Consider the following 22,751-nt stretch of genomic DNA (forward strand, 5'->3'; position numbering starts at 1 on the left):
CAGAGTTTCTACAGCCCCTGAGGGATGAACCCCAGGGCCCAAGGGGGCCCCAGCACCCAGGGGACGGGGTTGGCCACAAGGACCTGGCACAGGCATTGCCCTCCTCGGCAGGGCAGAGCCGACCCAAACAGCCCCTGGGAAGGAACCAGGGTTCCATCTGCAGGGCACAAGGACACTGGAAGCAGACACAGGAGCACCCTCAGGAGGAGCAGGTCCAGCCCTTGATGGACATGCATTGTTAGGGGTCTCAGAGCTCCCATTACACCTGGGACCCACCTTGAGAACATTCAGGGTGGGTCTGGATTGAGAGAAGGCCTTTCCTGATGGACACAGGGACCTCTCCATCCACTCTGAATCTTAGACATAAGGGGGTAAAAATGCCAAAAATGCCTTTGATTCTTCAGGAGATAAGTGGGAAAGATGAGCTGGTGTGTTTTATTCAACCACTGTTAGCAGATGTGGGGGATGGGTTTGAAATGCAGGAATTTTTATTTGCTCCTAATTGTGATTGTAATTTACTGGGAAGGGATTTGATGCCTAAATTAGGAATACAAATTAATATCATAAAACGTGATACAGAGGCTGGTTCTGTTGTGCCATTGTGTCAAATGTCTGGCAAGGCCTGTGCTGAAGTGAAACCAGAAGTGCAGGCAGCTCCAGGAAAAGAGGGAAAATGAGATATGGAGCCTCTCCAAAGGACTTTGAAGCAACCAGGAAAAGTGGTGTCTAAAAGCAATACCCTATTCCAGGGGAGGGAAGGAAGGGCTTGCAGCCTGTATTGAGTCCTTGCTAAAAGCAGGGTTTTTGAAGCCAGGGATCTCTCCCTACAACATTCCTATCCTGCCAGTCAAGAAACTGGATGGATGGACACCAAAAGGAAAGCAGAATTTTCAAATGTTAAAAAGCAGATTAACTGAGAATCCGCCCTGGCCCTTCCAGACAGGGAAAAAGAATTTGAATTGTATGTGAATGTTAAACAGGGCCATGCCAAAGGAATTCTCAGCAAAAATGTTTAACCCAGGGGCCAGAGTGGCCTCATTGTCTGCAGAATTGTGCAGCCAGAAATTTAATGTCACCTGAGGCTCAAACCTGATGGCAGGAGGATCTCCTGTTGTTCAAATCTGGAACCAAGTAAAGCTTTGAGAACCAAAAGAGCCTCTACATGGATGAGCAGTGCTCAGTGATTACAGAATGAAACTTGTTCAGTGGCACAGGAGGATTTAGAATTGAGGACAGGGGAAGGGTTTAACCCAGCCTCCTGTTTGAACAGCCTGCACAGGGGCTGGCAACAAACCCATGGCTGCATTCAAGGGACAGAGCTCCAGAGCCAGCACAGGAGAGATTGAGGAGACATTCCCTGGCCTCAGGGACAAAATGTGTTTATGGATGGGTCTGCAAGGGCAGGAGAAGGGAAAAGAGTTCCAAGACACGCTGTGATTAAGGAAAGGGAATCAGACCAAGCGCAGGTCACCGCCCGCATGCTCAGCTCAACCGGCGGAGCTGGGTGTGCTTGGAAGAGCCTGGCACTGAAATGCCCTGAGCAGGAAGGCTCAAATATCTGCTGGTGACAGCATGGCAGCTAACAGGGTGCCAAAAGCAATTCTGACTTCTTCAGAAATCACTGGATCTCTTCTAAAGGAACTTCAAAACCAATAATTCCAAGATAATGGACTGTGGAAGCAACAGACTCAGATGGGGAACTCATTTGACAGGAAAGATCCTTCAGGGGGTTCTGGCTGCTTTAGGAATACAATGGGACCTCCACAAACCCTGGCACCCCCAGAGCTCAGGTCAGGTAGAAAGAATGAATGGGGAAATAAAGAAACTCCTTTGGAAGCTGGTGATAGAAACCAAGATGCCACAGGTACGGCTTTTGCCATTGGCTTTGGAAAGGATAAGAGCCAGACCCAGGGCAGATATTCAATGATCTCCCTTGGAATTGGTGTTTGGAATTCCTTACCCTGGTAATTCTCCACCTAGTGCAGGGTGCAGATAAGGGATGTGTATTTCAAACAGTCTGTGGCCACAGTCCTGGAGCTTCACTGCTTTCTGTGCCTGCACTCCCACAGCTGCTGGGGAACACAAGGGCACAATTCCACTCTGGCTCTCAATTACACTCACACACTGGGCTGCCTGAGATTCGATTGTTGGAAAAGATACCAACTTTAAATTTTTAAAAAATCTTATCTCTCTACTCAGGCTTGGTTTGCCTTTGCATTTGGGAAAAGGAATTTTAAAGGGTTTTTTAAGGGATGTTACACCACTCACCAGAGATGAGTTTAACATCTCAACAGACTGGGAATGGCCCAAAGGATACCCACAAAGAGAAAGAGCATCAATAAAATATCTACGACCATCAGCAAACATCAAGCAACACCCACCCCCGACAGGGCCCCCGGCAAAGTTGGAGACACCTGGTCTGGAAAAGGCTGAGAAGGAAATCCAATACTGGGACATAATTAACATCAGAGGAGGAGAAATCCGGGTCCGATAGGAAATCAAATAGTAAGAACTACACAACTTAGCAACTAATGAACATTAAACCAATGAAATTCAATGGATTTAGACGGTATAAAGTTTAGGAAAAATCTGGTAAAACTCACGTGTCATGGAATGATTTTCTCTGCACACCGGGCTATGTGTAGGATGAAATGATTTCTGTTGCACATCCTGGCAAGAATCAAGTAATGCCTTGACTCTCTAACACCAAAGATATCAAGTTAAGAGCAGATTGTGGGGGGGGGGGGCACATGTGAGTCATCCAATGGCTGCTCGGGAAGAGAAGCATCAGTTCCAACAGCCAGGAGAGGAGCTTTAGAAATGCAGATTAACACTGCTGGGGCAAAGTACCCATTTATCTGGAATTACAGACTTCCCGGGAAGCCTGATACTAGATTCCCTCCTAATGTATAACCGTCCTTTTTAGATTTTAATTCTTATAGAATTCATAGTTTTGCCCCATTCCTTTTTTCATCTTTCAATATCCAGTTTCACGTATCAGCAAACCTACAGTTTGCTTGTGAAGGCAAAAATCTTTGTCCATTCATCAATCAGTGGAATCCATCCCATTGTTTCTTTTATCTCTCAGTGCTGGTCTTATCTACCAGCAGATCCACAGCTCGTTTGTAAAGACAAATTCCAACATTCCTCTCAAGAATAACCCCAAAATCAAAGAGGAACCAGGAAAAGACATTGAGTCAATAGCCATTAAAATATTGTAAAGACAATTCCTAGAGGAAATAAGAGAGGAGGAGGAAAGCAGTAAGATTAATATCGCAGTGGGGGTGCATATTAACGAGGACATGCAGCAGGCGGATCGGGAAGTCTGAACCTTCCAAGTACCTCAGCCAGTGGGGAAAGGGAGAGGGAGATGCAGCCGGGAAAATGAGGATAAAAAGGAGGCTGCGTTTTAGAGACCGCATGGCAAATGCCGCATGGCCTCTCCCTTTGTTCAGGAATAAAGTCACTTTTCCAGGACTCCTCTGTCTCCTCTGGGCACACAAACCTCTGGCGACGGGAATTTTGCCGCCCAGCCCCGGGCCCAGGGCAGCCACCTCTGTGCTACCGCCAGGAACCGGGACGAGCCAGCGCTGCTCCGGCAGCGGCTCCTGCCGAGGCCCCAGCGGGAAGGAGAGCGCGGGCAGCCGCTCCCGCAGCGCCCTCAGCCCAGGGGGAACACGGGCCGGCCACGGCACAACGAAGCCGCCAGAGCCCCCTGCCGCCCCCTGGGCCCGCCCGCAGCGAGCCCCGAGCCCCCGCAGAACCAAGCACAGCCCTCACCTGCGCTGGGGCCGCCTCCGAGCTCCGCCGCCGCCTCACCGGGCTCCGGCCGCTGCCGCCGCTGCCGGGCCCGCGCAGAGGGTGCCCCAAGGGCGCCTTTGCCGCTCTGCCCAATCAGCGCGCGAGAACGAGGAGTGACGGCAGAATCAGCCAATGGCAGCGAGGGGCGGGCTCTGCACACGGCCCAGCCTCGACCCGCGCTCTCAGCGCCCCCCGGGCTGTGCGAGGCCAAAGCCGGAGATGGGGAACAGCCCTGGAACGGGTCCGGGCCGAGCCGGGATTGGCCTCACAACACAAACAAAGTTCTCCGCAGCTCCCGGCACGGCTTTCCCAGTCCTGCGTGTTCGCTGGCTCCGCCTCAGCGGGAAGCCCTGGAGCCTCACTTCTGTTACCGCTAATTAGGAGCATCAGTGCATGGCTTTGATTTTCCGCTAAATAGGAGAATCTGCCCCTTTGCATGAGTGGAGGAGGGGGAAGGTTTTTGGCAGAAAACTCCACAAACCCACAGCATGAGAATGAGAACTAAGTAAAGGCCTGCAAAACCAGCTTTCCCCCACCCTTCCCTCCTTCCAGCTGCACCTCCTACCCCGGAAGTCCAGGGTGTGAGAAACGACGCTCACTTGTTAAAATTTTAAAGCTTTATTGTACCTTAAAAAAAAACCCCCAAAAAAAAAAAACAAAAAAAAACCCCCAAAAAAAAACCACCAACAAAAAAAAAAACAACACTCAATCAAACTTCTGAGAAACCATGCTCCATTTTTAAAAATTTTTACAGGTTTATGAAACCTTAGCAGAAAAATACAACAAATGACTGAGGAAGGAGAAAAATCAGCACTGGGAGCACAGGTCTAAACCCCCTGGTGCTCACCTACAGAATGGATGTTCTGCCTTTTATGCCTCCGGGCCCTCCCAAAGTCTTGTTGCTGAACTCCTTCTCTGCCGTCCATTGCTGGACACTTTCTTGCAGCTTGACTGGAGCTTAGGTGTAGCAACAAGTGCCCAAATGCCCCGACTACCTAAGACATTTCTGACAACAATACAAGGGGGAGGGGAAAGAGGACTATGGGGGGGGATATATTGCAATAACATCACTAGAGATCCTCAAAATTTATCTTTAACATAATTACAGTATTCATCTTTTAACAGTGAGAGCCAACCATCACTCTGCTAATCTACAACAACATGGACTACGCTTATCCCCCAGATCAGATGGGGGTGGAGCCAGCTCCAGTCCCCCCAATTCGGTGGGGGCAGACACTACCCCCTTCCCTGCTGGGTATTGCATCAGTTTTAATATATTTTTATAAAAGGTTATGCATATTCAAATATTTTAACATAGTTTGTCCCCTGTCCCACCTTTTTCAAGAATATGCTGTCATCCCAGTCCTGATCATTTGTTACTTTTCGATATATTCAACACTTTTCATTTCCTTCATTGGTTAAATGTTAACAGTACAACAACTCTTCACCAACATGGGTATCACAACACAACATTCGTATTAAAAGATCTCTAAACTTGAGCAAAACTTCTTTTACAAAAGTCAAATTTATAGACACATAGTATTCAGTCTAGGATTTGCTAAAGCCAACACTAATATATTTGTCACAGTGGAGCATAGAGCCGGGCTGGGCCAGGGAGTGTGACTGGAGCTGCCATTTGTCTTAGGTCCAAGAACGGTGTTTGCCTCAGGACAGCAATTGGGGCTGAGTTTGGGAGTTCAAGCTAAAGCTGGCACTGGAGTGTGGGCTGGTGCTCAAAGCTGCACTTAGGGCTTGAGACTGCCATTGGGGTTGGGCTTAGAGTTGCAGTTGGGGCTGGCTTTGGGCTTAGGGCTAAACATGGTATTTGGTTAATGGCTGAGCATTTGGCAAGGGGCTGGAATTGGGGATGGTCTTTTCAGTTAGGGCTGGGTTTTAGATTAGAACTGGAATTGGGGTTAAGGCTAAATGTGCCATTTGCCTTAACCCTGGCCTTGAGATTGGCTCTGGGGCTGCACGAGTCTGGCACTGGGATGAGATTAAATCTGGGAGTGTGAGTGTGTCTGAACATGGAGTGAGATTGAGATCAGGATCAGGGTGAGCTTTGGGACCGAGCGCACGCCCAGACGGACAGGGGAGATGTCACTGCAGGATGTCCCTGGCATTGTCACAGCCCTGCTCAGGCACCACCAAAAGGCAGCAGGAGCTGGCTGGTCCCACATCCAGGTGCTCCCAGCACCTGGAATATCCCTCTGTCCAGTCTGTTCTGCTCTCCTGGACATGCTCCCTCCAGGCTCTTTGTCACCTCCTCGATGGCAGAGCATGGCATATTGAGTGGCTTCTAGGACCCTGCAGAGTCCTTGAGGAGGGCAAGCCTTGCTTGGCAACACCCAAATTCTCTCCCTGTCATACACAGCATTGCCATCCTGCATCCAATCCCATCACTGTGCCACTTTCTGGGAAGAAAGGAAGCCCAGTCAAATCCAAACCAGTGGGAACATTCAGACAGTTCTCTGAGAAAATCCTAATTTATTTAACACTAATGCTCCTAAGAAGATCAGATCTCCATCTGTAAACACATTCCTGGCAGTCAGAGGCCATCTGACCAGTAGAGTGGGGGAGCTTCCTGCAGATGGAAGAACCTCCTTGGTTTCATGTGAATCTTTCCTGCTGCAAAGCATGGGGGGTTCCCCACTGGAACAGGGACAGCGTTCTGGGAACTGACTGGAGGCTGAACACAAGTGGCTCCAGGACACTTCCTGCCAGGACACTGCCTCTGGGAACAGCTTCTTGGACACGGCTGGGCTCCCCTTTTTACTTCCAGGCTTTTCCTGCCCATCTGCATCCTCAGGGATGAGGCTGTTTGTCTCCTGGCCGTGGCTCTGAGGGAGCAGGGACGCCTGTCCAAAGCGCTGCCTCCCTCTGCACTCTGGCAGCTCTCACCCAGGCTCTGGCAGGGGTGAAGGCTCTTGCAGAAATATCCCAAGGCTGGAGATCTCCCTCATCCTGCTCCTCCACTGCTGATACCACAGAGTTCCCTGCACATGGGAACACCACCTTTTCTTCTGGAGGAACCTGTTCCAGCACAACACCGAGGGTCTTCTCCTGTGGCACCCCCACAGCATCCTTAAAGCCGTGGACTAGGAAGTGACAGCTCCTGGAAATTGCTGCTGTGTGTCTGGCTGCAGGAAATCCCTTCTGGAATGCTCTTGGGCTCCAGTTTTGCTTTCTGGATTTTCCTGGCCAATCTGCTTTCTCAGGAAGGAGCAGGTTCTGGTGATACCTGTGGGGAAAGAAAACAAAGAGGATTTGGAATAAGAGAACAATGAACACTATTCAGTCAAGGCAGGAGAGATGGAACAAAGTTTCTAAAATGGAGTAAGTAGCAGGAGTAAGGTGGTGTAGGTGGTTTGATTCTCCACTTTCAATTCTCTCATTTCCTGCTGTGAGATAGGCTTAGGAGCGAAAGCAAGGCAGGCTTAAAACTGAAAGGGTGTAAAGAAAACTTTTATTAACAACTGTTGGGGGTTGGGGAAGTTTTAGAAATTTTTCCCATTATTATGTTAAGCTGGCCGGGCAGCTCCCCTTCAGCTGTTAAGTGCTTGAGACAAAGGGATGGTCAAGGGCTGCTTTGTCCTTCCGGGGGTGGGGGGACACTCGCAGCTCTCCAGCCGGAACTTGGGGAGAGAGGTGGCTTTTTCTCCGTGGTGGGACCAAGGCCCCTGCTCCGACTGCTAAAGTTTCCTGCTTCTGAGAACAGCGCTGAGAACCGGGATGCCCACGATGAGCAGAGTGTTTTCCTCACCCTTCTCCCACCTGGGACGAAGCTGCCACCTCGCTCCCCTGTTCCTGCAGCAGCCGCCTCAGACTGAGAGGCTGCCCTGCCCTGCTCCATCAGGACTGTGCGGAGGAGGAGGGCATCTGTGACTGGAAAAAGGGACTGAGACTGAGTTTCGTTCTGTTCTGTCGCTGATTGGTTTTGATTTTTTTCATAGCTGATGTTGTTTTTTGTTTGTCTTGTAGATATATCAGTAAAGAACTGTTATTCCAAACCCATACCTTTTGCCTGAGAGTTCCTGAATTTCCAAATTATAGTAAACTGGGAGGGAGGGAATTTTTCACTATCCATTTAAAAAACAAAAAAAAAACCAAACAAAAAAACTCTTGCCTCTTTCTTTTCCTGGCAATACTGTCCCTTTAAACCAGGACAACAACGTATAGGAATAATAAAATTCAGAATGAAATCTTGGCTTAGGTTGTAATACAGGATGTGATCAAAAGTATGTATTCTATCACCATCTGTTTGAAGTAGGTGGGGCAGTGTTCTTTATCTTTTCCATAATCCATCCTTCCTCCAGGAAGATATCATCTGCTTAATGGGCCATTGAGTCCCACTGATGACTGATAAAATTACATCATCCCATTGGGAGATGCTCCAGCCAGGGGGAGGAGCCAAACATTTCCTACCTGGATAAAACTGGAGATGTGGAACACCAAAGCAGCCTTTTTTCCACAGGATTCCAGAGGAAAACTGAACCTTTCCACATCATCCCTGGACATTGGAGGAAAACTGCACCCTTCTGCAGGAGCACTGCTTCAACAGAACCACATCTGTCACTCCAGGACTGCAGCCACCAGTGAATGGGACTGCTGCCAACACCCTGACTGACGGGGTGTCAGGTTGTATTCTGACTCGGTGAGTGTTTTGGGTTTGTTCTTCGTAAAACTGTATTTCTATTTTAATTTTCCTAGTAAAGAACTGTTATTCCTATTCCCATATCTTTTCCTGAAAGCCCCTTAATTTCAAAATTATAATAGTTTGGAGGGAGGGGTTTACATTCTCCATTTCAAAGAGAGGCTCCTGGATTTCTTAGCAGACACTTGTCTTTGAAACCAAGACAGGAGGATTTTGGGTCTGAATCTTGGTGTTTGGGAGGTTCTTACGGACACAAGATGCCAATGACTTCCTGAGATGAACTTGGGCAAGGAGGAACTCCAGTCCAAGAAGCTTTCTTCTTGTTTTTTTCCCTAAACCAGGATTTTTCATTCCCAAGGCGTGCAAGGATGGAGGAGGCAGAAAAGCCCCAGAGATCCCTCATGAGGAGGAGCAGAAAACCCAGCCCAGGGAGCTGTGAGGAGGAAAGACCCTCCCTGAGCCGGGAAGGCGGCCGGAGATCCAGGCAGAGCTCAGAGCTGGTGGAGAAGCCTCCTGGAGGGGAGAAGCCCCACAAGTGCTTGGAATGTGGGAAGGGTTTCAGCTACAGCTCCAAGCTGATCCAGCACCAGAGGATCCACACTGGGGAGAAGCCCTACGAAGTGTGGGAATGTGGGAAGAGCTTCAGCCAGAGCTCCGACCTGATCCAGCACCAGGTGATCCACACAGGAGAACGGCCCTACACCTGCTTGGAATGTGGGAAGAGCTTTGGTGGAGCTCCAACCTGAGAGAACACCAGCGCATCCACACTGGGGAGAGGCCCTACGAGTGTCCTGTGTGTGATAAGAGGTTTCAGACCAGCTCCAATTGCCTCATACATGAGCGGATTCACACAGAGGAGAGGCCCTTCCGCTGCCCCGACTGTGGGAAGGGATTCAAGCTAAACTCCACCTCACTCAGACACCAGCGCATCCACACTGGGGAGAGGCCCTACGAGTGTCCTGAGTGTGGGAAGAGCTTCTCACAGAGCTCTAACTTGACCCAACACCAACGGAGGCACCACTAAGGGAAGCCCTGTGAGTGCCCCGAGTGTGGGAAGAGCTTCGTGCTCTGCTCCAGCTCCATTCCCCATGGGAGGATCTGTTGCAGTGTGTTTCTTGTTAATGGTATGTTCTGTTATTTCCCAAGCTAATAGTTTAGTCCAAAATTATACCCTCCCACCCACCTTGTCAATCTATCCTGATTTCCCTGTCAATCCTGCTTTGTGCCAATCCCCTGCTTAGAATTCCCCTTTGGAAATCCCCTAAAAGTCGAGGTCTCATTAGTCCATGTTACCCAGTTTTCCCCCCTACCTTCTCATTGGATAATGCCTTTGTGAACCTTACCCTTTATTCCTCCCCAGAATTTCTCCAATTTGCTAAGAATTTGTACCTTCCCCTTGAACCTCCTCCATATTTAAGTTGTTGCACATTTGCCATCTTTGTCATTTGCCCCATGGATTCCCCAAAGTAATAAATCCTTTTTATCCTATGCAAAAGACCTCTCCCTCCTCCTTGCCTCCTTCGAACGCAATCTGACAGCCAAAAGGCCATGGAGCCACAGCTCGAGCCACATCTAAGGCCTCCTGTTCCCGGGTTGTGACCCACTCTGGGCACAGGATCGTAATGGTAAAGTGAGTTCAGCTCTGGCCGTTCCGTGAAGGATCAGCCTTGGATGATCCCCAGTGACCCCCGTTGGGCACAGCCCTGGTGATCCGTGCTCCTGGTGGTCCCTGTTGGGTGGAGGGGAAGGGGTTTTAGAAATTTCTCTCCGTTCTCCGTGTCCTGCTGTGATTTGGTTGGTAATAAATTCCCTCCCCGTGCCCAGGCTGGGTCTGTTGTTCCCGTTCGGGGCTCGGGGCGGGATCTCTCCTGTTCCTGCTCTCAACTCCCGGGCCTCTCCTCAGCCAATCAGACAATGCGATGAAGAAGATTCAGCCAATCAGAGAGAGCAGCTCTGATGACTCACCGGTTGCCGGGCAGACCCGCAGCACCCAGTGTTCCCCACCTGGACCCCACCCTCCCGCCCAATCACGATCCCCCCGCGGGGTCCCCCCAAGTCCCTCCCCAGTCCCGCCCCAGCATAAACGGAACTGGGTCTAACTGGGAAGGTTTATTGGGAACACTGGGAGCAGCCGGGCAGGGGCAGAGCTATAGCAGGGCTGGGAGGAACACACCGCCGCCCTCCAAAATAAACGTGCGGAAAGAGTGGGGGGTCCTGGCCGGGGCCTGAGGTCACGGGGTGGGGCTGCAGCTGCTGCTGGCTCAGGAGCTCTGATGGTCAGAGAAAGGGGATGACACCGGGCTAGGGTCCCCAGGGAGAGCACACACGCTCTGGAGGAGGGGGCACACGACTCCCTGGGACCCCCACTCACCTTCTTCCGCAGGTAGAAGCCACGCCCCAGTTCCAGGAAGATCAAGCCCAACACAAAGCCCCTGATCCCCATCACCACCTTGCTATGGGCGGTGTCTGGCAGCAGCTCTGGGGGTCTGCAGGGGTCAGAACCCACCTAAACCTCTCACAGATAGTCCAAGCCCCTCCAAGCACCCTCCCATTCGCCCCCAGCCCACCCAGAACTCCCTGAGACCTCCTCCCAATCTATTCCCAGCCTTCCCAGGACCCACCAAAGCCCCTCCTGTCCCTCTCAGGATCCACAGCCCCCTCCCCGTTACCCCCCCACTGCCCCAGTACCCTCAACCCTCTCCCAGTCCCTTCCCAGCCCCACCGGGACTCACCAAGACCCACCCGGTCTCTTCCCAGCACAACCAACCTCATTCCAACCCCTGCTTTCCAATCCCTGAGTTTTTTTCCAGCCCCTCCAGGCTCACTCAAATCCCTCCCAGTTACACCCAGCACACCCAAACTCCCTCCCAGCTCCCCCAGTGCATCCCCACTCCCCCCTCACTGTGGGTTTTGGCTGTGCCCCAGTGCTGCCTCGGGGTGCTCCAGGCTGATCTGCTCCACCTGGCAACTGGAGGTGACCCCAAACCGCGAGGCGTTTCCAGGTGCACCAGGAGCTGGGGACCAGGTCGGTGGCCACCACATGCCCTGAGAGCTCCTGCTGGCCCTGGAAACCCCTCAGCTGGATCTGGGCAGGGTAGAAATCCATCACAGACCAGAGTAGACAGCCAGGCCTGGGCTGGGAGCTCAGGGGCCACAGTGAGATGGACACCCTGGGGGGCACTGGGACGAGAGCAGGGACACACTGGGATCAGCTGGGGGGAACTGGAAGAGATGGGTGAGGGCTGGTGTGGCACTGAGACGGACTGGAAATGGACTGGGAGGCACTAGGGTGCACTGGGAAAGAGGGTGGGGGTCTGGAAGTGGACTGAGAAGACTGGGAATGGACTGAGAAAGACGGGCAGGGTCTGGGAGGGACTATGGGGACAGTGGCATGAACTGAGGTGGCACTGGGAGGGACTGGGATGGACTGGGAGAGCCACAGGAGTCACTGGGGGAGGGGGCAGAAAGCCCCGGGGATGGGCACAGGGAGGGCTGAGGGCTCTGGGGTGATTCCCAGGGAGGTTTTGAGGGGCTCCAGGGTCATTCCCAGGGCAGGGCCCGAGGGGACACGCTCTGCCCCACGCTCACCTCTGTGCTCCACGAGGAACGGGGCCATGATCTTGTAGTTGTGTGGGGAAACTCTGCCCACCTGAGCCCGATAATGCTCCGGTATTTCCGGTTTGCTGTTCAGGTGCAGGGCCTCTATCTCCCCAAGGGGGTGAACCCCACGAACAGCCCCACGTCGCTGTCAAAGCACAGCAACTCCTCCCGGTTGTAGATGAACCCAATCACCAATCTCAACTTCTCCGTGCGTTAATGTAAGTGGCACTCGATCTTTCCCATGAACTGGAACACCCCTGTGTGTGCAAGAACACAGGTCAGGGCGTGCCTCCTCAGCACCCCCGAGAACACCGGGGGCCACCCCGGATCCCCACCCCACACCCTCTGTGCCCCACGGCCGCCACGGGACCCTCCTGCCGACGCTCCCACTTCCTCTTTTCCACTCTTCTCCCCATTTCCCCTTTTCACACTCCTCTCCCTCTCGCCTCCAGCTGCTCCCCAAAATCACTTTTGGGATCACATTCCCCCCATTTTGCCATTTCCCACCCATTTCTCACTAACCCCAGCCCACTCCCACCTCAGTTCTTGGCGTCCACCCTCTCCCACCCCCTTCCTCCCCTTCCCCCAATCCTCAGTCCCTCCTGCTCTTCCTTTGGGGGCTCTCCTTCTCCTCCTCCCCTTTCATTTCGGCTCCCCCCTGCCCCCTTTTCCCCCTTCTCCCCCCCTTGTCCCATCGCCTCCCGCCCCCCGCTCACCCGAGAGCTCCGCGCCCGCACCAGGGGGGGCTCCCAGCACCACCAGTGCCCCCAGTCCGGCCCCAGCTGCCGCCACTCACCCCACGGCCAGCGCCGGGCAGGTGCCGCCAGCCCCAAAGCAGCCGCTGGGGTTGCTGGGCAGGTGGGAGCTCAGGTGTGCCAGAAATGTATCCCCAGGTACGCCAGATCTCAGGGGTGCCCATGGCGAGGGCTGGCCCGATGCCAGGCACCCACCAAAGCCACTCTGACCCTGCACCGGCAGCTGCACAAGGCACAGAAAATGGAACCGAGGGTCCGGCTGGGGATAAGGACGGGAGAGATCCCTCAGCAAATCCGGCACGGCCACAACAGACCCAGCCTGGGCACAGTGAGGGAATTTATTACCAACCAAATCACAGCAACACAAGGAGAGGGGAGAGAAACTCTCCAACAACTTTCCCCCACTCAAACAGGATCACCAGGACCACAGATCACCAGGGCTCTGCCCAACAGGGGTCACTGGGGATCATCCAACACCGATCCTCCCATGGGGATGGAGCTGGAGCAGAGCATGAAGCTCTTCCCACACTCGGGGCACTCTCAGGGCTTCCCTTAGTGGTGCCTCCGTTGGTGTTGGGTCAAGTGAGAGCTCCGGGTCCCTTCGTGTCTCCATCACTCCATCGAGCCTCTCCCTGGTGTGGATGTGCTGATGGGTGACGAGCTCAGAATTCCACCTGAAGCTCTTCCCACATTCCAGGCCGTTCCCTGGTGTGGATCTTGTGGTGCTTGGGGAGGTTGGAGCTCCAACTGAAACTCTTCCCACATTTCCCACACCCATAGGGCCATTCCCCAGTGTGGATGTTCTGGTGTTCCCTCAGGTGGGAGCTGTAGTGAAAGCTCTTCTCACATTCCAAGCACTTGGGGCTTTTCTTCCTCCTCCATCCCAGCCGTAGTTTGGGAATGACAAATCCTGGTTTGAGGGGAAAAAACAAGGTGGGGGCGCCTTGGGCTGGGGGCTCCTCCTGCCTAAATCCATCTCTAGAATGTAGGAGGTGTCTTGTGTCCATGAAATTCTCCAAAATATCAAGATTCAGCCCAAAAACCCTCCAATGCATTCCCCATCTCTGATCTCTCCTCTTCGGGGCTCCAGAGGTTTCCCTTCCCTGGGATGATGGGGGTCCAATGGCTCCAGGGGTTCCGCCTTCTCCAGAGTCCTGCTTAGGGATGATCCAGGGACTTTTGGGGGTCCATGGGGTCCCTTCTTCACTGATGCCTCACTTGGAGATCCCTGGGATCCCACGGGTCCCTCCTCTCCAGACTCTCCCCCTTTCCAGGCTGCCAGGGCCCCCCAGCTCCGGGATCACCCCTCTCTGCTCTCCCTACTCTGGAGGTCCCAGGGGTTCCTCTGCTCTGCTCTCCCAGGGGTCCCCAGGACCAATGTCCACCCCCTGCCCATACTGGGCAATGGCCACACGGACCCCCAAAGATCTCCGAGGGGCTCAGCTTTGGGGTCCTGCAAGATCCAAACAGATACACAGAAAAAAAACCTCCCAGGGAGGCCAGATGATATTTGGGGCTCAATCCTGCAATCTGCGAGCTCCAAACACACCCCAATAAAAAAACCCTCTCAGGGACCCCCCGACATGATTTGGGACGAGCTTTCCCTCCCCGCTCCCCTGCAGGATGCGCTGGGGGCGATGGTCCCGTGGCCAGGGGGTAGCTGCGGCCACAGGGGGCACTGGAACCTCCCTGATTCTCCTTCTTCTGCCGGCTCCTGCTCCTCCTCTCACTGCTCCTCCTTTTCCTATCTCCCTCTCCTCCTCCTCCTGCTCCTCCTCCTTCCTAATCCCACCTCCCCAGTTTCTGCCTTCTGTAAATTTACAGTGGAGAACCTTGCTTTTTTTAGAACTAGAACAAAGATCCAGATGGAACAAGCCTTGCTGGTTTTAGTCAGAAGCATCAGTGACTAAAGGTCGTGTTTCCTTTGGTTTTGTCCCGTCCTTGCTCCTCCTCAGAGTTCAGGCTGGACTCTGGGGTGTCCTTGTTTGCTGCATTTTCAGAGTTCCTCTTGGATCCTTTGGGCAGTGGGCTGTGCCCTGGGAGGATTCTTTGTGCTCCTTTGTGAACGGGAGAACCTCCCAAGCAGTTTTGCGTGAGCTGCTGCTCTGATGTCCCAGGAGCGTTGGCACATCCCAGTGGTGTTCCCATTGCTGTGGGACACAGAGGCCTCAGTGCCCAGAGCGGCTCTGGGTGCTGCTGATTGCCGGAGGATCCTCCTGCCCGAGGCATTCCCAGCAGCCAGCCCAGCCCCTGGCGTGTCTTCTGTGCTTGCAGGGGTACAGTCTGCAGACGTGAGCAGCGCAGCCACCATGATCCAGCAAGTGCTTGCTGCAGCTTTGCACTCCTGTACTCTGTGGCTTATTCAGGGTATTTTTTTAACCCACTTGGCAAGTGAAGTTCGAGTTTTTCCCTCGGTGCAGCATCTGCAGGCTTTGGGCTTGCTGTGTGCTTTCTGTTCTTCCTCTGCACCTGAGCTGACTTTGTAACCAAATTGCCCACGAAGGCACACATTGGTTTGGGAGAGCTGCTGCCAGCAGCTGCAGCTGAAAAAGGGGGTGTCTGCAGCCAGCGAGGCGTTTGCAATGAGGCCTAGGGGGTTCTGTTCCCCTCGAAGCAGGGCGTCCTGTGGCAGTGGAGCCTGGAACTCCCTCTGTTTGCTGCTCCAGCCAAGAGCTGACACAGCCCAGTATTTTGTGCTCTTCTACTTGCTTGCTCTGGGAAGGGACTGTGGCTCCTGGATGGATGCTGTGAAAGCAAAATGCTCTCTTGGGCTTGCCTTGCTCCATGGAATTTCCCACCACAGGCAATTTTTTTGCTACCAGCATCTGGTTCATGTTCCCTCTCCCATTGCAGGGCACCTCATGCGTGGATCCCAAGCAGCTCCTCCTTCGGTGAGTGGGAAGAAACCTTTGGTGTTCAGAATTGTGCAGCAAGTGTTGAGCTCTCTGTGTGGGCAGCCCAGAGCCAGCCTGGGAGGCTGAAGGAAAGTTCCTTCAGGGTCTTTGCAGGAGCAGCAGCAGCAAGTGGATCCCTGGGCAGTTTTTCTCCTTTTCTGATGAAGAGTTTTAGCAAGAGCTGCAGGTCTGGTTTGCAGGACAGAAGATTGGCCTTAGCCATGGTGAAATATCGAATTGCCAACAATAAGTGGCAATGCCAACTTTAGCCATGGTCAGTGTGAACAACTCTGAACTCTGTTTCAGCTTAGTGCAGCTGGATGTGTAGCTGAGGATAAGAAGGTGATAACTGAGATAGAACTTCCTGTCCCTCACGCTACCGTCTGTCCACAGGGCACAAAAGCTGCATCAGCTCCTCCTCCAGCTCCCTCTGCTTCCAAAGAGGAAGAAGACAGCAGTGAGCTTCCCACTGTGCTGGGGGACCGAGGGGCGAACACCCCGTGCTTTAGGGAACACAACAGCAAGGCTCCCGCAGTGTGGGACAAGGACAGTGGACATCTCCTGGCAAGGGAGGAGGATGGTGGATGTCCCCTGGCACAGGACGAGGAGGCCAAGCTCCCACGGCATGGGATGAGGGTGACGGACATCTCCCGGTGTGGGACGAGCACAGAGGACATCCTGTGGCTTGGGAAGAGGAGGGTGAACATCTCCCAGCACAGGATGTGGATGGTGAATGCCCCGTGGCTTGGAAAGATGATGGAGAATCTGCAGCATTTTGGGAAGAGGACAGAGAACCTGCAGCATTTTGGGAAGAAGACAGAGAACCTGCAGCATTTTGGGAAGATGATGGTGAACCTGCAGCAATTTTGGGAAGAGGACAGGGAACCTCCCTCTGCTTGGGAAGAGGACACTGAACCTCCCTCCTACTGCAGGATCCTGGGCTGAACATTGTGACAGCAGCACAGCCCTGCAGCCAGAGGGGAGAGGGGAGTGGTGCCTGCTGCAGCTGAGTACGTCTGTTCTGTTCCTGTGTGCCAGAGCAGGGTGCTGTGTGTGTGTCTCAGCAGGAGCTGCACCCAGTGCTGCTCTGCAGCTGAATGTCACAGAGCCATTGCTTGTCCTTCCCCAGCTCAGACCAAGGGGCTCATGGCCCCAGGGAGTGGGGCTGCATTCTGGCTCTGCTGCAAGGCAGGGGTCTCCATCTGGGGAGGGTACATCTTCCACGTGGTTTCTTTCAGGGAACATCGTGAACGTGGGGGAGCCTGCTGAGAAATACCTGGAACTGGAGCAGATTGGCCAAGGGTAAGGGCATGGCAGTTACTGCTGCACAAGCAGGGCCCAGGTATTTTGCTGGTGCAGGATCAAGTGAGAAGTTGGGAGAGCTCCAAACACCTTCAGACACTGGGCTGTGATCCTGCTATCTCTCAGTGCTGATGAGAATTGGTAACTGTGGTCAGAAGGCACCGTCAAAGGCCCCTGAGGCTGGCAGTGTCCTGCCTGCAGCAAGGAGCAGGACCTGGAAGATCTTCTGTGCCTGGAATTTGATTGCCTTAAAGAGCAACTGACCAGCTGGTGACTCTCAGAAAACAGTTCTCAAGAAGAACTAATAAGTGCTTTTTTCAGCACAGGTAGTAAAGCCCATACATTCAGTAACAGACACAGAGCTGCTGCACTCCAGGGGAAAAATGCCTCACCTGCCTGATGGCAGGACCCTTGTGGATCCTGCAAGTCTTAGGCAGGAAATGCAAAAGAATGAAATACATTCTTTCCCAGTTCTTTAGACACCCACTCCCACCTCAGGTTTTGAACTAAAGAAATTCAGTGTGGACATTTGGGATTTGCTCCAGACCTTTTTCTTCGTGTTGGGCTCAGTTTTTTCTTGCACACCTTGCATGGCAGACGGCTGTGGCTGCTGCACTGTTGTTGGAAGGGTCGATGCACCCAGGTGTTCTGTGAACTGCAGGCAGCAGAGATCTGTCTGGGCTGGCCTTCATTCCCAGGGCCTAAAGCTCTGCTTCTTTCTTCTCTGCTCTTTTGTCTCCAGGGCTTTCGGAACTGTTATAAAGGACTCGACAGGGCCACTGGAGGAGAGGTCAGTGCCAACACGGCCAGCACGGCTGGCAGCTCTCGAGGGCTTTCCCCTCTGCTGGGAGCTGTGGCTGGAGCTTTGGGGGCCCAGCAGAGCTTTCCTGCACAGGCTGCTCCTCTGAAGGCAGAGCAGTGGTCAGCCTTCAGAACACAGCTGGGACACACTTGGTCCTTCTGAAGTGCCCAAAGGAATGCAAGGAGGGCAGCGGTGTTTTGTCAGAGCAGGACAAGTGGGCTTGGTCTTCATATCTAAAACCATGAATGCATCAGCTGGTGGAGATTGAGGCCCAATTTGTCTTCATCTCAGCCTTGGACAAGGAACACTGTTTAGCAGTCATTCCATCCTGCTTTTCATCTTCAAAGGATACCTCATGGCATAATTAGGGAGAGATCCTGCTTGGGCTCAATTTGGGGTTTTAATCCTGTTTCAGCTGTTCACAGAGAGGGAGGGAGAGAAATAAGATGGATGTCCAGAGCAAAGCTCTCTCCTAAACCCTGCAGTTGTGTTTGGGTCTGGTGTCAGTGACAGCCTGTGACAATGGATGTCTGTGTTTGCTTTGTTGTGCAATCCCAAACAGAGTAGTGGCATTTGAAATGATGACCAAAATCCCATAGAATTGCTAAAGGGCTCTGGGCTGTTTTGCTCTTTTGATCATCATCATCAGAGTGGTGGTAAACTAAGGCCATTTGAGAAGACTGTAGGTGCAGGAAAATGTTGTTAGAGCTTTGAGGCTGACAGCTGAGGGACCATTTCTGCAGAGCTCACAAGGCCAAATGTCTGTGGCCATGTGTCCTGTAAGCAGCCCCCAGTGAGCAGAGAAATGGGCTGTGGGAATGGCACTTGCTGAGCTCTGGTGTCCCATCCCAAGGCAGTTTGGCACAGCCTGGCTCTGTTGCTCCAAAAAGATTTGCTCAGTGTTTGCTGTGCTCTCCTGCCACAGAGCCCTGCAGTTAAAGCTCTGCAATGTCACTTCAGGTGGCCATAAAGAAAATGAGTCTCAGAGAGCAGAATAGGGAACGAGCTGTGAATGAGATCCTGGTCCTGAAAGGAAAGAAGAACCCCAAACATTGTCAACTCTTTGGACAGGTGAGTGCTTCAGGTCTTATCCCGTGCAAGGGCCCTGTGTTAATCTTTCATCCGTAGTCTGGAGCCTGTTTGAAAAAGCCTGGGCTGGCCATATCTTCCCAAAACAACAGCCTGGCACTTTCACTGCCTCCATGCTTTTGTTTGGTTTTTATCTTCAAGTTGACCCCCTTTGCTGTGTCTTATGACAAGTGCTGATAAACCATGGCAGAAATTATTTCCCTTGGCTTCTTCTTCCCAACTCATTTCCATTGCTGCAGATGCCAGGAAGTCCAGGTTTCCAGAAATGCCTCATTTGCCCATTTTTCCATGGCCTTGCCTGTTTCTGAAGGGACTTTGTGCAAGGTTTTCCAAACAGTTGATAACTTCTGTCCCAAGTGCTGTACGGCCTCCTTGCCTGGATAACTCTGGCAGTTGTGTTGCCTTGTTCTGGAGGGAATGGTGGAACTGATGAGTTCAGATGCTGAACCAGCTGGGGGCAGGTGTTGTGCTTCCACATTGATCTGGGCTGGTGCTAAACTGCATTTTTCACTTGCTTTGCCATCTAAGGCATCTCCTTTCTCACAGGTCTCTCCTTCTCCTTCAGACTGTATAGATGCCAAGGCCTGTGCAGGCTAGCAGGAATGTCTCTCCATCTGTTTTCATTGACAAGTGACCTGGAAACAAAACTCCACTTGAGGCTTTTCCATGGGGGAACTGAGCAGTGCACATTCATCTCCATGCTGTTGTTTTCCTTTTCCAGCTTCCTTGTTGCTGAAGATGTCTGGCTGGTGATGGAATACATGGATGGAGGAACTTTGCAGGACATTGTCAGACAGACACGCATGGCTGAAGGAGAGATGGCAGCTGTCAGTCGGGAGGTGAGGGATCCTGCTTGTGCTTCCCACGGCTTGGACACGATGGTCCTTCCAAACAGGGTGTGACAACAGGAGTGGCTCCATGCTCAGGCCTTTGTTTCTGTGTTGCTTTTATGAATTGGAGAAGAAAGAGCCTCTGAAGTGAACGGCCTGCCAGGATCACTACACTTCTACTCTCTTCTTGTCCTCTTTGCTGCTGTTGTGGCACTCTCTCTGTCTTTTTTTGATTTGATTTGCTGTTCTCAGCTTTGCCTTGAGCCATTTGCCTGGAGCTTGTCTGCACTGTCTCCTGGCCTGTCACAGCAAAGTTGCTGCTGGGAGAATTCCAAACTGTCCTTTCTTGTATGATGTATTGTGGCCACTGATTTTTACCCTTGTGTTTCTTGTTCTCTCACAGTGTCTGCAGGGCCTGGATTTCCTCCATTCCAACCTGGTGATCCACAGAGATCTGAAGAGCTCCAACATCCTTCTGGGAATGGACGGCTCTGTCAAGCTGGGTGGGTGTTCCTGTCCAGGCACGGTGCTCCCGGGGTGCCAGTGTGAGGCTGTTCCCAGTGACAGCCAGAGCCCCACAAGTGCTGCTGGGGGCACTGCCCGGCCCTGCTGCCAGCTGAGAGCGGCTGCCCCGTGCACAGAGCTCAGGAGAGGAGCAGGGTGTCAGCAGTGCCTTTGCTCTGGGTATGGCCCTTCCAGAGGGACGGGAGTTGGAATCTAAACTTCAAGGCAATCACTAAAAGCCACTGCATGAATGCTGAGGGTTTCTTGAAGGGTCCAGTTCCATCATTCCTTGGCCACAGCCCTGAGGACTTTTCCAAGCTTGACTTAACACCTGCATTCTCAGACTGAGAGTGGGGAATCTTTGTGCTTGCTTTCCTCATCCCAGCTGTCTTTGACAGTTTTTTGTTTCTGTCCTCAGCTGATTTTGGCCTCTGTGCTCAGCTCAGCCCTGAGCAGGACCAGTGCAGCTCCATGGTGGGCACTGCTCACTGGATGGCCCCAGAAGTTGTGACCAGTTCTCCTTATGGACCCAAGGTGGACATCTGGTCCTTCGGCATTGTGACCATCGAGATGGTGGAAGGAGAACCTCCTTACTTCAGGCAAACAGGGGCTATGGTAAGAGGCAAATTCTGCAGTGTTTGCAGAGCCTGTGAGCACAGGGGTGACCCTGCCTTGGGAGGAGCAGCTGGAGGTTTCTGCACATCGGGAAGGGATTTCCCAGAGGACTCGAGCCTGAACACAGATGAATATTCCGCAGTTTTCCAGCAACAATTGGCTTTGGGTTTTAAGTTGTTGCATCTCTCTTGTCCCTAAGGATGACCTGAAAATGTGAAGCCAGTGTATCAGCTCTAATGTTATCTTGCAAAAAAAACCCCAAACCAACCCCAAAACCCTCCCCCAAACCCAAAAAGTTTTCTGAAGGGGTTTCTAAGTGAGGTTTTGTGAGATAAACTTCCCCCTCTGATTTTTTCTCCACTGGGCAACTTCTCTAAAACATGAAGATGATTGCTTAACATCTCTACACTCCAACATATTTCCTTCCTAGTCCAAGCTACTTTCTCTGTCATCAAACCTGAGCTTACAGCAACCCAAACCTCCTGTTCCCTGCCTGGCAGTTTCTGGGATGGGCACCAGGAATGCATTTTACTTCACTGTCAGTGGCACTGCAGACATGTGTTGATGCAAGAGTCCTTTGAAATAACACACAGACCACACTGACTCTTGAAAATGGCCTGTAAGCTGCTGTCTGTATTTAGAGAAGCAAAATGTGCTATTTCTGATGGAGGTTCCCACTAACAAACTCAGCCAATGAAATTGGCTCTCAAAGCAAGATCATCTGGATGTTGCAATGGCTGTGGCTGCACCAGGGTTTGGGGTTTTTGGTCGGCATAGAAAAATGAGCCGTGAGCAGCATCTCTGCCAGGGAGGAAACTGCCCCTGGAGCTGGGGCTGAGAACCCGGGCTCGCTGTGAGCATTTGTGGCTGTGAAGGGAGCTGGCAGAGCGCTGCGTTTGCTTTTTCCTGCAGGCTCGCACCCCTGATCCGGCAGAACGGGACCCCGCAGCTGCAGGAGCCCCGGCGCCTGTCGGCTCTGCTGCGGGACTTCCTCGAGTGCAGCCTGGAGCCGGACGAGGAGCGGCGCTGGTCAGCCCAGGAGCTGCTGCAGGTGAATGCGAAGCGGCTGCGGGGCAAACAGCAGCGCCAGGGAGGGGTTTGCTTGGGGGGCCCTCCGATAATCTCCAGTCTCGCTGTTTCCACACGCAAAGCAAGCAGAATCCTCGCCTGGTTTGGGCTGGCCGGGTCCTTTCCAGGTCATCTGGACCCGGTGACCCACAAAGAGCAGGGACATCTTCAAGTGGATCAGGTGGCTCAGAGCCTTGCCTGATCTGAGCTTGGATGCTTCCAGGGAGGAGGCAGCTCCCACAGCTCCGGGCACCCTCTGTCAGTGTTTCCCCACTCTCCCGCTAAAAAAATTCTTCCTTAGACCTAATCTGAGCCTGCTTCCCTCTCTTGAGTTTCAAAACTGTTCCCCTTCCTCCAGGAACTTGACTCTGGAAAGTAATGGTTTGTTTCTTTCTTTTTATCCTTTGGGCAGCACCCATTTCTATCATCAGCCAAGCCTCTCTCCAGCCTGACCCCTCTGATCGCTGCAGCAAAGGAACCGCGGGTGCAGCGGAGGAGATGAAGCACTTGAGAACACCTTTTTGTTACAGGAGTTAGGACAAGTTAGTCATGGTAGTTAGCACTGCTAGTTAGTGAGGGTCATTAGGACAGCCTGTTTGTTATGGCAGTTTTTGAATAAAACTCTGTTAAACCTCAGCACCCTTGTGTCCCTTCCTTCTCCCCCTGTGCCTCGGCTGCCCGAGCAATGCGAGGGGAGAGCGGGCCAGCCTGGCCAGAGCTGAGCCCAGCAGAGCCCTGGCAGAGCCCAGAGCAGCCTCGGCATCTGCAGAGTCAGCCTGGGAGGAGGCGCTCGGAGCCTTCTCGACCGCAGCCGACTCTTGGTTACAAACTGTGTGC

The 22,751-nt window shown here is 52.8% G+C and overlaps 1 protein-coding gene, 1 long non-coding RNA gene and 2 pseudogenes across 2 annotated transcripts; 3 read left to right on the forward strand and 1 right to left on the reverse strand.

Moving 5' to 3' along the window:
- Nucleotides 1–8,789: 8,789 nt before the first annotated feature.
- On the forward strand, nt 8,790–10,280 carry LOC117008070 (annotated as a pseudogene).
- Nucleotides 10,281–10,768: 488 nt separating this feature from the next.
- LOC117007999 lies at nt 10,769–12,974 on the reverse strand (annotated as a pseudogene).
- A 5,455-nt stretch (nt 12,975–18,429) lies between these two features.
- LOC117008069 (serine/threonine-protein kinase PAK 3-like) lies at nt 18,430–21,059 on the forward strand. Its single transcript, XM_033081604.1, is given in 5 exon segments — nt 18,430–18,852; nt 18,854–18,879; nt 19,619–19,736; nt 20,131–20,230; nt 20,650–21,059. Coding segments are annotated over 5 exon segments (735 nt in total). The 5' UTR covers nt 18,430–18,756; the 3' UTR covers nt 21,045–21,059.
- A 202-nt stretch (nt 21,060–21,261) lies between these two features.
- On the forward strand, nt 21,262–22,550 carry LOC117008073. The gene is made up of 2 exons (XR_004420249.1): nt 21,262–21,897; nt 22,327–22,550. It is a non-coding gene; the product is annotated as an uncharacterized LOC117008073 (long non-coding RNA).
- The last annotated feature ends 201 nt before the right edge of the window (nt 22,551–22,751 follow it).

The sequence above is a fragment of the Catharus ustulatus genome, chromosome 28 (genome assembly GCF_009819885.2).
Source record: "Catharus ustulatus isolate bCatUst1 chromosome 28, bCatUst1.pri.v2, whole genome shotgun sequence".
Classification (NCBI taxonomy): Eukaryota; Metazoa; Chordata; class Aves; order Passeriformes; family Turdidae; genus Catharus; species Catharus ustulatus.